General features: G+C 44.6%; 1 protein-coding gene across 2 annotated transcripts in view; it reads right to left on the bottom strand.

Moving 5' to 3' along the window:
* The window catches only part of TOX3 (TOX high mobility group box family member 3), a 106,476-nt gene extending 90,010 nt beyond the window's left edge, over window positions 1–16,466 (bottom strand). For both annotated transcript variants that reach the window (XM_061172902.1, XM_061172903.1), the window contains exon 1: window positions 16,141–16,466. In XM_061172902.1, the coding sequence (XP_061028885.1) occupies window positions 16,141–16,227 (87 nt within the window). In that variant the 5' untranslated portion in view covers window positions 16,228–16,466. The remainder of the gene's footprint in view (window positions 1–16,140) is intronic.
* Window positions 16,467–16,715: the final 249 nt, after the last annotated feature.

The following is a 16,715-nucleotide window of genomic DNA, read 5'->3' as shown; positions in this document are numbered from 1 at the left end:
TGTGGACCAGTCTCCACTTGAAAACTGGTCCAACGGACCCCCAATGCTGGGGTAATCTTAGCAGTCTTCAGGTAAAATTAAAACTACATCTACTCAATTAAGATAGATGCTAATGATGGTAGGATGTGAACATTTAGGAATTAGTACTTTTTGAATGATAAGAGAGCTCAAACACTGATTTGAAGGCTCAGGGACTATCCCAATTTCCCTGTTTTCATCATTTCAGTAGATTCCCTAACTCTGGGGGAAATATCCTAAAGGAGATGAACTCTGGCAAGCGCTATAAATTGAGAGTTATACTCGTCCTTATAAAAAGACCAAAAGGGGAAGGGATACGTTTGTTTTTTATTTTTACAATATTGACACAACCAGTAGACTTTAATTTCCTAAGTGGAAATTTCTCTTGTAGAAAGATACTCAAAGTATTCTTGACACTATGCAAACATGCTCATTGTACTTAGAAGTATTTTAAGTATTTATTCATAAGCTGCTTTTCTCCATAAAAGAATTGGGTGACTTTTTTTTTTTTTTAAATGTAATTCTCTAAGAGCTACATTATTTTTTTTTATATATAATTTTTTTTTTAATCTCCCTTTCTTCACTGTTAAACAAGCTTCATTCATTCATTCATTCATTCATTCATTCATTTATTTATTTATTTATGGCTGTGTTGGGTCTTCGTTTCTGTGCGAGGGCTTTCTATAGTTGCGGCAAGTGGGGGCCACTCCTCATCGCGGTGCGCGGGCCTCTCACTATCGTGGCCTCTCGTTGCGGAGCACAGGCTCCAGACGCGCAGGTTCAGCAATTGTGGCTCACGGGCCTAGTTGCTCCACGGCATGTGGGATCCTCCCAGACCAGGGCTCGAACCCGTGTCCCCTGCATTCGCAGGCAGACTCTCAACCACTGCGCCACCAGGGAAGCCCAAGAATTGGGTGACTTTTAAAAGTACAATTGATTCTAAAGAGAGAGGTAATATTTCTAAGAATCAAGGCAAAAAAAAATTAAGAAAATAATAAAGCCAAGATGACTAGCACTCAGGAATGCACATCCTACTCTTCTGGATAGTTACTAAATAAGTTTCATGCTGGACTCCAAGGTTCTTGACAGCCAATGCAAAGAAATGAGAATAACAAGATTAATAATACCCATTAGATAAAACTAAGTGATATTTTTTTCCAGCTCTTCCTGATACAGTAACCTAAAAAGATCCTCTGGTAAGTCATCCTAAAAAAAAGACACTATGAATATGTAATGGACTATAATTAAACAGAACCCCAAAAAAAGGATGTTCATGAAACTATTATTCATAATTCCGCTCAATGCAAAGTCCTAGCAGTGTGCAATTAATACCTGAGAGAGACCCAGTGAAGGCAACTGTGGAGTGGGGTGTACAACAGTGTGTCCTAAGCATTCAGCTCTCAGGCTGGCAGAAGCCTCACATTAAGTTAGGTTATCTGGATGAATGGATGCACTGTATCTTTTTCAGGCCATTCTCCATAAATATATTATTTCTTAAAACAGTTTTTAATAGGGACTGAGCACCAGATTTAAGGGACTTCCCTGGTGGCACAGTGGTTAAGAATCTGCCTGCCAGTGCAGGGGACACAGGTTCGATCCCTGGTCCGGGAAGATCCCACAGGCCGCGTAGCAACTAAGCCCGTGTGCCACAACTACTGAGCCTGAGCTCTAGAGCTCGGGAGCCACAACTACTGAGCCTGTGCACCATAACTACTGAAGCCTGCGTGACCAGAGCCCGTGCTCCCCAACAAGAGAAGCCACCGGAATGAGAAGCCTGCACACCACAACGAAGAGTAGCCCCTGCTAGATGCAACTAGAGAAAAGCCCGCGCGCAGCAACAAAGACCCAACACAGCCAAAAATAAATAAATAAATAAATAATCCTTTCAAAGAAAGGACCATCATTTCTGATAAGAAACTAAAGGACAAGAATTCTGCATCAACCATCAAGTATGACGGCCAAACATCATCAGAAAAAAATTTCCCAGAAAGTTAAATTCTCATATATCGGTTATGCTACGCTGGGAAATTTTAGTAGTCAAGCAATGAGGTGTTGTCTATGGTCCAAAAGTTATCTGTTAACTTAGGGTTGAACTGGCCTCTTTTTTAAAAAAAAATATCCGTTTCTTTTTCCTCTCCACATCTGGACACTGTTTTTTGTCTCTCTTTCTAGATAAGAATCTTCTCGATCACTCTCAACTATTGTCACTCTTCTTGTCTTCTGTTGTCACTCTTCTTACTTTTCGTATTAGTCTATCAGAATTCCTTTAACCTGACTTGGTTTTCCTTCACTTGGTTTCTGCCCTGGACTTCCACAAGTTTCACCCTAATAAACACACAGTCTCAAGAATCGTAGGGAAGTGGGATGGATGCCAACTACAACCCGCCATCTTGCACCTGCTCGAGGGCCAGTGTTTTCAAAGTGTCTAACCATGAAGAGATGTTCAGATGATCAAAATGGTATATATCACAACTACAGTGTTTCCTAGGAATCTAGGATTAAGACAAGCCATAAAAAAGGGAATGTGTAGTATAAAATTTAGCCCACCGGCAGTTAAGAAACCTGTTAAGCCAAAGCCAGAATTGGAAACAGTATTTGAAACATTATTAATGCAGACAGAGCAAGGCTATTATGCCACCAAGAAAGTTATTTACTGTGAACAACTGGGCTTTGAGGGTCAGCAAAAAGAGCTATTTCAAATTAATATTTTCAAAACAACTGATATGTCTAAGCAATGCACGAAAATATTAAGACAGGCAATCCTACTTTGTGGTGCTGATCTATAACCACTGAAATGACCTTGAGCAGAACTCTAATGTTTAATAAAATTCAACAATCTTTTTCTAAGGAATTTTGTTTTTGCTTAATGTGGTTAACTTTGATACTAGATATGGAGGGCCTTCAATGTCAAGTTGAGGACAAAGCAATTTATCTTGTAGGCCAATACTCCCATATCTATTATGCATACTGGATTAATTTAATTGATATATAAATGTTTTAATTTTAATAGTTTTGCATTTATTGTATGGGTAATTTTTACACGTTGCCAGCAATACAAGGTTCCCTTATGCAATAGTGATATAAGTTAAAAAGTGAGTCAATGTAAAAAAATTTTTAATAAATAATACTGGTGGTATGTAGATACGGCCAAAAGGAGGTGGCAAGTCTGAGAAAGCATGGGTATAAACAAAGACGAGCCATTGGAAGTGCTTTTAGAAGGAGAATGATGCTTAGACTAATATCCTTTTGAGGATCAAACCGAAGTGGAGTGCAGATTTGACTGCAGGTGGGAGAAATTTAGAAAATACAGAAAGTCAGTGAGGAGCTTGTGGCTATGGCAGAGGCCTTGGCTAGGACACTGGCAGTGGAAAGAAAGCAGACAGACACAAAAGAGGTCATGAGAAGAAAAATGAAGACGGCACGAAGAGTTATTGCCTTAAGGGAATGAAAGGGGCCAAGTAATCACAATTAATTTTTTGTATCTGAAAATGATGAGGGCATGGAGAGAAGTGGTGAAAACTTGAAGGGGAGCTCTGGGGCAGAGGGATGCAGGTTGCCATATGGCTTATGTTTGATTTAAACTGATGGCAGGCAGGGAAGTGGCAATATCCTATAGAGAGCTGCCATATAGGGGATGAGAAATGTAGATCAAGACAGAGGTGAAGATTTGAGGCCTTGGGGTAGACTGCAAAAAAGGCCCCAGTTCTTCCACCTCCCTGTATCCACGCCCCTTTGTCATGTGATTTTGCAGCAGCTCCTTTCAAGAAATGGAATCTACCTCTTCTCCCCCTGAATCTGGCTTTGGGCAGTAGAACGTGGTAGAAGGAACAGAATTTCTGAGCTTGAGCTCAAGGGCTCTCTGCACTTCTCAGAATGCTACTACCATGCAGGCACTTGTGTACATCTTGGTACGCTGGAGGGGAGAGACTACACGTATGTGCAGGAGAAGCAAGGGGCCCCAGTGGACAGTCAGCCAACCTCCAGAAACAAAGCCTCATAGCCAACCTGCCACTACCCACAAACACATTAGAGAATCCAGCCAAGATGAGAATAACTGCCCCACTGGGCCCAGACTAAATTACTGACTTGCAGAATCACAAGCAAAACATGTTTTTTGTTTTAAGCCACAAGGTTTACTTTGTTACACAGCAATAGATAGCCGATACAAACAACATCAGAGAGGGAATAGCTAAAGGCAGAAAGCAAGATCCACATACAAAGTGAAAATAATACAGGGGCAAAAGAGCAAGAAGCCAAGCTTTGGGAGGACATTCCCACTGCCTGGGAAGAGGAGGGAAAGCCGCAGACAAGACAACAGAGCAGGAGTACCCAAATATGTTTGGGAACCAGAGACATGGGAGATCACAGGAGACAGAAGGATAGTCATCAGAAAAGCATAGCCCCAGGGCTTAGAGCAGGATCTAGCCTAAGTAGGCACTCCACATTCTTGCATGAATGAATGAAGTTTGATCGGGCAAGGCAGAGCTCACAGGAGAAGAGGAAAAAGATAGTGTCAGTAATGCAAGGAGGAACAGAAGCAGACTGCAGGGTGTTGAGGTGGGACTGAGTGGGAAAGACATGGAACCCCAGGGAGAGATTTCTTGTTTGCGCCATTGTTCGGAGAGATGTTGAAAAGGGGGTCCACAGAGTCAGATAAAAGAGTCGATGTGGATGGCCCTTTCTCTAGGACTCACAGCTACCAGCATAGACAGACCAGCAGCAACAGCATCACCTGGGAATGGGTTAGCGATGCCAACCCTCTGGCCCACCCAGACCCGCTCATCTGCATTTTATCCTGACCCTCAGCTGACCTGCATGCATATCCCAGTTTGAGAAGCACTGCTCTGCGAGGTCCAGAGACAACGAAGAAAGAATGTTTAATTACATCTTGAGAAAGTCATTCTGTTTTGAACTCCTTTCAAGCCCCCAGATAAAATCAAAGCCAGAGTCTCAGTCTGGTGCTAACACATCTTCCACACCTCCCTAACACTTGCAAATCCCCCTTTTCAACAAACAGAGAGCAGAGCCTGAGGCCAGCAAGGTCTCCAGTGAGCTCTCCAGAATACTGTTTACTCCCCTGGTATTTATCTTTAGGATTTTCTTCTATGTCTGGGAAGTGATAGGGTTTTCCATTTGTGATGGTCTTCATTTCACATTAATTTATGTAAGGGAAAAAAGTGACTTAAACAAAACCATGACATGTACTATAATGTGGATAGAATGAGGAGACAGCCAAAGCTGTGACAAGTGAGGTGGCCCTCAACAAACTGAAGATTGGAAAATCTGTAGTGGAGGTCAGAGGACATCTGGGCACATTTGAAAGTAGAAAAAGGACTAAGAAGGGAAAGATGGGAGCTGTCCGCAGAACCAATATTCAACAATCAGAAAGGGAACGACGCTGTTGGGGGAATTCCTCCCAAAGAGTAGAAACTGCTCTCCTCTGGGTCTGGATAAAAGAGAGAAGCGGTTCCTACACGAGTGAGGATGACACATGAGCAATCTCTAGCAGATAATATCAACGTTCCTCATGAAGTGAAAGATGAGAGTTCCCTCCTAAGAGTGAGGGGAGAGCTGGTCTGACTGCGACTTAAAAAGAGTGGAGAGGACTTGGACTCTCCGTTTGGAGAATGTCCAAGAGAATAAACAGATAAACAGAAGGACCCAAGTACACTCAGAGAGCTTTCGTTTTTAGTAAGGAAAACGGACACCGTGTTCAGTTACCCTAAAGTTGAGAAATGAGGCTGACCAAAGGCTGACACAGCCTACACAGCAAAAGGAGAGGGGGCTGAGGAAGCTGCCGTGTCTTTGCAGTCGAGGTTGCATGATCAAGGGTAAAAGAAAGGGGCCAGAGGGTTAAGTGAGGAGAAAGGGCGTAAAGAACTGCAGGTTTCTGGGGAAGAAGATTTGGTGAATGTGTGGATATGATGAGTCACAGGTAAGCTGGCTTTGATCAAAAAGGAAACGCATCAGTTGAAAAACAATCTAGTTTTAAAAAACGCAACTGAAGATTGACTCGTGTGCAAAACTCTATTACCCAGAGTTAGGACTTGAGAAATGGCGGTGTAAAAATTCAAGAGGTATTTTGAAAAGAGAAATTTGGGCTTAAAATATAGGTAATCAATTAATATTAGGACATCGGATTTGCAGTTCCTACAAAGACGCAGATCAATCGTTGGGTATTTTAAGCATGCCCAAAATAAAACCCCAAAGCTGAAGAAAGGATTGAAAAGATAGCACAGTGTATCTCTTTCACCAAAAGAGGACCCTCCAAGGAGCAAATAAAACCTAAAATATTGAATGAAGTTTAGCAAAATACAATATTACAGTTTGTACACAAAATCTCCAACTTTGAGATACCCAAAAGGGTTCCTTGGACCTCACCCATCACTCACTCATAGGCACTCACCCCTGCATGCAGTAACTGAGTGTTCCCTGGGCACGTGGCCAGCCACAACCTGGCAGTCACAGGTGTGGCCATGTGTCTCAGTTCTGGCCAGTGAGAAATAAGCAAGTGTCCTGTGGCAGCCTCTGGAGACCTCCCTTGACCACATTTCCTTCCTGCCGGTTGGACCACGATGATGACTGGCACTTTACCCTGGACCATAAGGACAAGGGTCACATGAAAGTTACAGACAGCTTGGATCCCAGATGTCTATGAAGCCCGCATAACAGCCCAGTACTACTTACCTCTGGTCTTCATTAGGGACAAGAGAAAATCTATCTCATTTAAGCCACTGCTTCTCAAGTGGTTGGGGGGGTGTTTCTGTTTGTTTGGGGTTTTTTTGGTTTGTTTTGTTTTTATTTGGCCGCACTGCACAGCTTGTGGGATTTCAGTTCCCCAACCAGGGATGGAACCCAGGCCCTTGGCAGTGAGAGTGCAGAGCCCTAACCACTGGACCACCAGGGAATTCCCTCAAGTTTTTTTCCTGTTACTTGCAGGTGAACCCTAACTAACAGGCCCTTCTTTGCCTGCATTGAAGTTTCCCCTTCCTTGACCATTTCTGGAACACTTTCACCAAACCAACCATTGGCTTCTGCCTAGAACATCTCCCTATGTACATATATTCACACACACACACACGCACACGAACTTCATGAACACTCACATACGCATACCTGCTCTCCTACCAAACTAGAGGTCTCCTGAAGGCAGACCACATCTAATCTCAGCCCCTCACAGGAAGTGCATTCCTAATAAATGCTTGGTAAATAACAATGATGACATTTGCATTAAATAAGCACAGGCTATTTCTGGTTTCCACAAAGAATAAGAAATATAGACAACTCAAATCCTCAAAAATCGTCAAAATCGTCAAGCATTTAGCAGTTTAAATGGACTTTTTTTTTTTTTTTACTACCTCATGCCCACTTCCCTTTGCTGTGACATCAGCGTTTTGCTCTCCCTCTGAGGATCCATTGCTCCCAACTCTTGGCCTATGTGGTTTCCGTGGGGCTGCCAGTATGCGCCCCTGATCCTGAGATGGGTATGTGATGTTGGGCCTGGGCACGTGACCCAAGTCTGTCCAATGAGACTCAGTGCAGAGGAGGTACAGAAACAAGCAGGGAAGAGAATCTCCCCTTCTTGGGGAAGTTGAGCCGTGCAGGTATGACCTGGAGCTGCTACTGAACATCTTCCCACCACCCAAGTATAACCTGACTGAGAAAGAAGCCGAACAGATGAAAACAGAACTAATATAAAGGAGTCTTGACGGCATCCCTTTGTAACACCTGGATCCAGCTATGCCTGAAGCAAAACTTACAACCCCTTTTCTATTTAACTCAGTTTGAGGACTTTTCCTCCCTTGGAGTCCAAAGAATTTTTACTTATACAACAGTTTAACCACTTCTCCATTAAACACTGTTGTTAGAATTTTTTGAGTAAGCCAAATAATGAGTTGAGTTTCTCCCTGGAAACAGGCATAAAGGAGTAGCAAAACAGATCTATAAACAAAGTAAAATTAAATTAAGATTAAAGATAGAATGTTAGTCATACAAGAAGGGCCATTTTCCAATGGCTGATGTGTTTTACACCAGAGTGGAACATATCTAAAAGAACATGGCCTCCCAAAGGAAGGGATTAGGATACAAACCTAGGAAACAAAGAAAATAAAATGACCTACTACAAAGAGAGAAGATAAAACCTGTCAGAAGCTCATGCAGACCTTGAATAAAAGCCTCTACTCCTTTTATTTTAATAGGGTTTTTTTTAAAGAGTGCTGAATCCACCTTTAAAATACACTGAATTTATAAGCATACTTAGCAGAAATCCTGTCCTTCCTTATTAACCACACTCAAAACAGATTCCCCAAGATACTTATGACATCACGAACATGTCACAAAATCCAGTCTGAAGTTGCATCTCTTACACAAAGAAAAACACATGAAATGTTTTAATTCATAAATGGCTGACGTGGTTGTAAAGCATGGTATTGCAAATTTTGCATTATTCCCACTTGATGATAGCCATTTAAGACTGTTTCTTTCCAAATAACTGTTAAGATAGAAAAGATAGATCATCACACACACACACACACACACACACACACACACAATCCTTTTTTATACCATCCTTGTCATGGTACAGTAAGATTTCTAAATTTTCTGAGTTTCACGTCTTACGTCCTAAAATACTGCCTCCCTAACTGGGAAGTTGGATTACCAAACACCACACCAGCTAACCCTCAAGACCAAGGATGCACCCTTGCCACCCCGTCTCCTCACTCTTAGAGAAGTCACTTCTGTTTCCAGTGCTTTATCACTTACAGGAAGCCCCTGACTTTGGTTCTCCAACCCTGAGCTCTCTCTCTGAGTTCCAAGGCACGGGTAGGTTCCAGGGCACCTACTTGACATCTCTGTGGGAATGTTCCACCCAAATATCCCATATCAGCGTTATCTTTCCTTCAACCCCAGCTTCTCCTCTGGCCTCTCTGCTTCTGTTCGAAGTCCTAACATTCATTCAGGTCCCCAGTTCAAACACCCTGAGTCGTCTCCGCCTCCTCTTTCTCCTTCCTAAGCTACAGAGATGCTCTGTTCGGTGCCCTCCTCTCCTTCACATCCATATTCACATCTCCTTAGTTCAAATCCTTCTCGCACCTTTATCTCGACTGGCTAGTGGCGTCCTCCCTGGTCCCCCCCGTCCGCCACCTCCTGTCGGGCCCCAGGCTAATCTAGTCAAAAAGTCAGATTCATCTTCACAAAATTCAACCCCAACCACACGCTAGCCCACTCAAAATTCTTCAAACGTGCACAGCAGCAGACACGGGTGTCCTTCCAACAGCCTCCTTCCTTGCTAACAGAGCGTAACATCAATTATGCTCATGTGACAAGTGTCCAGCCCCAGGGGATGACATGGGATTGGTCTACGCTGATCACAGCAATCCCCTTCTTCTTTGCCAATGACTGGCCTAGGGTGGGCATGTGATCCATTTCTGAACAGTAAGACGAAAGAGTCTAGTGGAACTGTTTCCGAGAAAGCTATTCTTTCTTAATAAGAGATGTGTAGAAAGAGAAAGTGCTCCTTTACTACCACTCCCACCCACACCACTACGCTGCTTCTCATTTCACAAGCTATCGTGTGAGGATGTGACGCCTAGAGCTACAGCAGCCAACCTGTGACCATGAGGAGAATGTTGAAATTCCAAGGATGGCAAAATAAAGAGAAAAGTAAAGGGGGTCCTTGAAGACATGACTGAACCATCCAAAACAGCCTGAAATGGCCTACCTAAAGACTTACTAGTAAACAAATGTCCTTAGGATTTATGCACTGTTTGTTGTTCATTCTGTTACCTGCAGCCCAAAGCATTCTAGCTGATAAACTTACAAAGAACAAACTACTTCCCTTACCACTGAAGGCCCTCTGTGCCATGCTACTCACAGCGTGACATCATCACCTGAGAGTCCCACCCTAGACCTATGATTCAGAAACTCTAGAGGTAAAGTCCAATGGTCTGTGTTACAAAAAGCACTCTGGGTATTACTCATGTATGCTAAAGTTTGAGGAGCACGGCTCTATAATATGATCACAAATTACTCTTTTCCATTTCATCTACTATCCTACATACCACAAGGAACACTGGGTCTGTATTTCTCCGATGACAGTGACCTCATTTCACTAGGTCTGAGCATGATTTGATGCTCACTTAATTTCATCTCTTTCTAATCAAACTTTTCAAACTCGAAGCCTCCTGGGACCTGAGAGGTATACAGAAGGCTAAGTATGAGGAGCAGGGAGTGGAGAGGACCACGGTGAACTGTGGAGTACATAGCCATCTGAATCAGGGCAACTGGCAGATGATGCCACGCAAGGGTACAGGTCCAGTATTTATAATGAAAGAAAAACTGGAAATCCAGATTTATATGCAAAGATTTTTAGAAACAGACAACTAATTTATTTTTTTAAATACTGGTGCAAAGTAAACAAAACAAGTCCTCAAGTGGATTCAGTGTGCCCCTGACAGTTTGTGACCTGGAGTAGATAGTTCTTGAAATAACCACACATACTTTGAATGCTGTGGCCACGTACAACCATTGACTTCACCTGAAACGACTAAAATTAACATTCTTTGGCTAACTGTATATTAGGCTTCACTGAGCACAGGGTTCTCATCAATATTCCACTGGCTGACGTGGCAAAATGGGGAGTTTCTGGACCTCAAGTTTGTGTCAGCAGGACTGCTTTACCCATTAGTCACCATAGACGGGACACCTAGAGCTATAAGCTCCTCAGGAGCCTCCAGAAATGTTTAAAATGTAGAAAAAAGTAATTGGCCACACAGCACAGAAGCAAGCGTGCGTGCACGCACACACACACGCTACAAAATTAAAACTAATAGATGCTCAATTAAATGCCTACAAAATACAAACATAAGCCACCTAATCAGCATTAACTCAGATATGGTATCATGCCATATTGTATTAAATGCAGGATGTGGAGGGGAGCCCAGATCAGTAGGGCTTAGGAATTGCCAAGGGCCTCAAAAGGCCCTGAGTGCCAACCAGGAACCAACCATTCTGTCCTAGGTCTTGTCTTCTTTATAGCAATCACAAACTTCGTACCCAGTTTTACTGCCCCTGGACGTTGCTCACTTCAGGATCCTGAGCCTAGAACAAAGTTTCCAACCATAGCTGCGTGTTGGAATCACCTAGTGAGCTTTTAAACACACTGCTGCCTGGATCCCATCCCCAGAGATTCTTACTGAACTAGTCTGGGGTAAGGCTGAGCTTGAGTATCTTCTACAAGCCTCCTCCTACCCAACCACGGCTGAAGCCAGGGCTGAGACCTCACTGTTCTAGAAGCATTTCCAGAAACATTCTCTGAGATAGTCATCTTTCCAGTTAGGCCATCTTGATTTTCTTTCTACTGCCTTGGCCTGGAACAAAGGAAGATCACGGTACCATCAGTGGACCGATTATCTAGAACAGGAGTTGGCAACCTTTTTCTATAAATAATAAATGTTTTAGGCTTTGCAAGCCATGCAGTCTCTGTCACAATGACTCAACTCCGCCACTGTGGCATGAAAGCAGCCCCAGACAAGATGTAAACAAATGAGTGGGGCTGTGTTCCAATAAAAGTTTATTTATGGACACAAAAGTCAATTTCATGTAGTTTTCACAGTCACGAAATATTATTCTTCTTTCAAATTCTTTCAACAGTTTAAAAACCAACCTTAACTTGCAGACCATGACCTGTGGGCTGCAGTTCGCCAACTCCTGACCTAGAATGACTATTCCATTGGCTTGAGACCATGAAACTAATGAATGATAGAATCCAAATTATTAGATTAGAACTACACTGAAAGTGGTTAAATTATACCTCCTCCATTCACTCAACTGAATTATCCACATAGTCGAACACTGTAGTAGAACTGCCCACACAGTTGAACGTAAACTAGAAATGATTTGTTTAAAAATGATTTTTGAATCCTCATCTGCCTATGAGCTTGTTCAGACAAAAGTTGCAAAGGAGCAGTACACAGGCATGCTTTGAGGGTCCCACATAATGATTTCAAGTATTTGTTAATTTGCAGCCAATACTTAAAATTCAGGATATTTCCCATAAAAACCCAGATTATCATTTTCTTGAAAAAAAAGAATTGCAGAATGTAGAGATACTGGGTCAAATGTTGGCATGGCAACAATCCGCTAATGGTGAGCAAGGCTCCCCCTTTAAATGGGGCACGTTCTCCACGTGACCACAACCTCTAGCTTCATGAAGGTTAACTGGCTGTCCCTACAGACAGAGTTTATGACCCTTGCTCGAAGGTCCCTAGAAAAACCTTTTATTTCTTTCACAATGTGGTTTCCACATCTTGGTTAAACACCTGCCATGGAAATCTCTCAATCTACTCTCAAAATTCAACACCCCCATATTCCGGACCCTAGAAATAAAATCATGAGTTCTCACGCTAGTGCAAGGTATCAACTAAAGGAGAGTTTCAATCAAATCCCCCTCCCCTCTCAATATGTTCTCAACTTGAACCATGGTCTCCAATAAGATAGACCAATGACAAACCACCCTTCAGGTCCTCTTATTCTTCAAGCTAGCCAAGGTAGAGGCCCATGAGGTGGAGGGAAAGTGCTCACATCAGAACATCTTAATTAAGCAGAGTGATCAATAACACATATAATAATTAGAAAGCAATGTTTGGGACAGATGGAGTTACAACAGCATAGGACTATTCTACATAGGGTAAGAAGTCAATAGCCATATTTTGAAAGGGGGTGGGGAAGCCCTAAGAGTATGCAGAAAAGCTAGTAACTAGAGTTTAGTCCAAACTCATTATTAACCCAATGCGTGATTTTACCTTGCTTACACCCACATTAAATGTAACAGTGTATTTGGGGGGGGTGGTGAGGAGGGCAGACTTCTGACCACTACATGCCGATTGATATGTTGCATATTATCTTCTTACCGGTGAAGACAAATTGAACCCAGGGAAAGAAAAGTTCCAGATATATAGACAATGGGTCACTAATTCACTTGAATAACATAAGGCTTTTTTTAAAAAAAAGATATAGGTGTTAGTTTAATTTGTTAGCTGCATCAGAAAAAGAAATGTTCAAACAGTAGATTTTCCACTTGAAATTAAAATGGAAATTAGCCCTGAGGAAATAGAGATGACTTTAAGTTTATACATCAGTGGCTGGTTCATGAATTATTAACTGATTTTAATGATCCTGGCTATATTTTATTTGAAGTTATTCTCCTACTTGCAATGACTTTTGAACCCTCAAAACTCTTTCATCCATTCTCCATAGACAAGAGTACACACTTTCATGAGCGCTGACATTTAAAAAGGATCCATATACTCACAGAATGTGAAGATAATACACATGCATATAAGTTATACAAAGGACTCGGGTCATTTGTTAAAGAGAGAAATGAATGAAACCCTATTATTCACGGTTTGTAAATAAATTTAACGATAAGCGCTAACTTTTCCCTTGTTAAGCCTGGAGCGGAGGGTTCTGTATTTCTTCTAAAGTTTCCCAGATGGTCGTTAAAACAAGAAAGGGCAGAAACAGACTTTCTTTGAAAGCCATCACTTCCCATCCGGAAAGATAACGCACATGATCAAAAGTTAAGTCTTAAAAGATTAATGATTACAGGTGTTTTCAAATAAGATACATGCATGTCTTTGTACGCTGGTTTTTACATTTTCAATATAAATCTATATTGAATAACGTCACTTCAGACACACAAGTTAGCTATGAAATGAAATGCTATAAACCTTTAACTAGCACTTGCTGTTTTATACCCATGAAGTTAATACTTCTTCTTCTACTGCATTCTCCCCATAAGGAAAAATTACGGGGAGTAAGGTTGGGTTTTTCACTTCTGAAATTAAGAGTAGGAAAATACAGTATCGTGGCTCAATTGAAAGATTATTGTATTTTTATCTGCAAGGAATGAAATGCGAACATCCCTTAAAATAAGTACAATCTGATTTCTACCAATATTAAGCACTAACTTTCATAAGTTGGGTACACAGAGCACTTAAGACGACAGATTGCTGAATAACTAAGAAACCGAGTTATTTCAGGCGAATCGCTGCATTAGGAAAATATGACAGCAATCCAACTTGCATCCTCACTCCTGAAATTGAACAAGCATCTCAATAAATATTGTCTGTTTTTAAGCCATCTAGACGCTCTCAGAAGTCAATGTTCTGAGTTTAAATTGACTCGAAATAGCCTTTCTCAAAAAGTAAAAAGAGACACACACAAAACACCCACAATTTCCTCTGGTCCCTTGAAGTACCCTTGGGATCCTAGTGAACAGAGAGATTTGCCACGCATTGCAGTGACTGGATTAGTACAAAAGGTTTCTATTTTGGTGTCATTCGAGTGTTGCTGATCTTAAATCAGAGAAAGAAGTAGTTACATTAGGCAAGGTAATGGCTTCCAAAAATAAGAGCATGCTCAGCTATACAAGGCTTGAATACACAAGGCTAAGTTGTAAGGAGATAAATATTACCCCACTGGAACAATTAGGTGGATTCTCAGAAACACTACATACTTAATTAGGCTGCCTAAGTCCCTAACTGAGCATACATGGGAGACTTTTTAAAGCATTTAATAACTTGAGTAAATCCAAAATCAGAGGGCCGAAACTAAACCTTAACTCTGGCTACAGGGATAGGCCTTTTCTTGCTTCTCTTTCAATGCTTAATGTATCACTCTAGGAATTTTGAGACCATGAACGCCCACCATCACCAAAGGGTTAAAACACACTGAATGGTGTCCCTTCCTTCTATACTGGTTGGGAGGCCACTCCGTGCCAGGCGCAGAGCCGGGTGATGATGACACAGGGGAGAGGGGTGAGAAAGAGAGACCCTAATGGTGTTTCACAAACTTCAGCACTGGAGTTGGGAACGGAGTATAAACAAACAGAAAGGAACACGAGCCTCCATCAGCCACGGGGCACAGCAAACTGTTCCTCACGCTTAGATACAAATCCTCCTCTTCCTGCTATGTATTCATTAGTTTTGTATAGCACCTTTCTTTCTGCAGGCTCCTTATTTCCTCCTCTGTTATCCAAGCAATCATAAACAAACTGCGATTTGAAAGAAAAAGGAGGGGAGGAGGGAGGAGCAGGGGGGAAGGAGAAAGAAAAACCACATTCAAAAGGCACAGGCCATCCAGAGCACAGCTCTTTCTCTGAATATCGCCCTCGGGGTGATGTTTCCTCTAAAGCTTGGCCTTGGGGGCTTCAGGAAAGGATAGAGAACGGGAGTCCGCGCTGCGCTGGCCCAAGGGCCGCGGTTCTCGCACCGACTCGCCGCTCCGAGCTGCGGCCAGCTGCCCTTCTGAGATCCACCTTTGGCCACCTGAAACGCTGGGTCCTCGAAGTTGGAACAGGGGGAGGTGAAGGAGGTGGGGTGACCCAGGGCGTGGTGTGGAGGTCTCCAACCCTGATCTCCCCGAAATGCCAAACTTACCCCTCCCCCAAAAATGAAAGATAAGCAGCCACTTGTGCTAACCAGGGAGGGGCGGGCACCTCCATTGCATGGTCCAGAGCGCCCTAGCGAGAGGGCAGCAAAGGCCACCTGCGGGGGTCCCACCACTTCGCGGCTCCCGTCTTCCCCCATCCAGGGCACGTTGAAAAGTTAGTTCCTTTCCTTCGCTAAGCGGCCTTGGGTTCAGCTCTCGGGGGCGTGGGGGAGGTGAGATGGGCTGGGAGGGGGGCGGCGAAGTCATCAGACCACGAGATGGGGGACTCCTGCGTTGCCCCCTTCCCCCCCAAACTCAGGGGGACTGCGATCGTGTTTACTAATAACAACAACAAAGAATCACACGCGAGTCCCCCCTTGCAGTAGTTGGGTTGCTCTTCCCTTCTTTGGGGCAGCCAAAGAGAGTCGGCCGGGGAGGGGGTGGGGGGGAGAGACAGTGGGAGGAGAGGCGGAGGGGAGAGGGGAGCGCCGGCTGAGGGACAAAAAGGGGGGTGGGAAGGGGGCAGAAAGAGTAGAGCGGGAGAGTTGGATAGAAACGAAGGCGCAAAGGAAAAGGAGCGGAGAAGGGAGAGAAAAGTGCAGCAGGCGGAGATCTGGAGCGCGGGGCGCGCCCGGGATGGGGAGGTGGCCCCCGACCCGCAGCCCCCCGGCCCCGGCCCGGCCCGGTCACCTTGCTGTAGCCGTAGTACCCCAGGCACTGCGCGAAGTCCAGGCCGGCGGGGTCCCCGGCCGCCGCGGGGTAGAATCTCACATCCATGCCGGAGCCGGGCCCGGGGCCGGGGGCCGGGACTGGGGCTCGCCGGGACCGGTGCCCGCCTCCTCGAAGCCACTAGATCCACCGTCGGGGGCGCCCGGCCGGGGTTGTCCGGGGGGCGGCGCGCGGGACTTGGGCCGGAGGGGCGCCGCGACCAGGAGCCAGAGGAGCCCGGGAGCCGCGGCCGCCGCACACAAAGGCGCGGCCACGCGAGCCGCGGGAGAGCGGGAGGCGGCCCGGGGGACGCGCCCCGCCGGGGCACCAAGGCAGCGCTGCGCACCGGCCGGGCGCCCGGGGCGCGGGGCGCGGCGCGGGGGCCCGGGGCGGCGCGGCGAGTTCAGGTGCGCGGGGCGAGGCTGGGACGACGGCGGCGGCGGCGGCGGCTGGCCCCGCTCCTCCTCCTCCTCCCCGGGCGGACTGAGGAGAGGAGCCGCGGAGACAAGGGGCCCGGCCCCTCCCCTCCTTCTCCCCCTCCTGCCTCCCTCCGCCGC

The sequence above is a fragment of the Eubalaena glacialis genome, chromosome 18 (assembly GCF_028564815.1).
Source record: "Eubalaena glacialis isolate mEubGla1 chromosome 18, mEubGla1.1.hap2.+ XY, whole genome shotgun sequence".
In the NCBI taxonomy this organism is placed as follows: domain Eukaryota; kingdom Metazoa; phylum Chordata; class Mammalia; order Artiodactyla; family Balaenidae; genus Eubalaena; species Eubalaena glacialis.
This window is presented reverse-complemented; position numbering and strand designations above follow the sequence as displayed.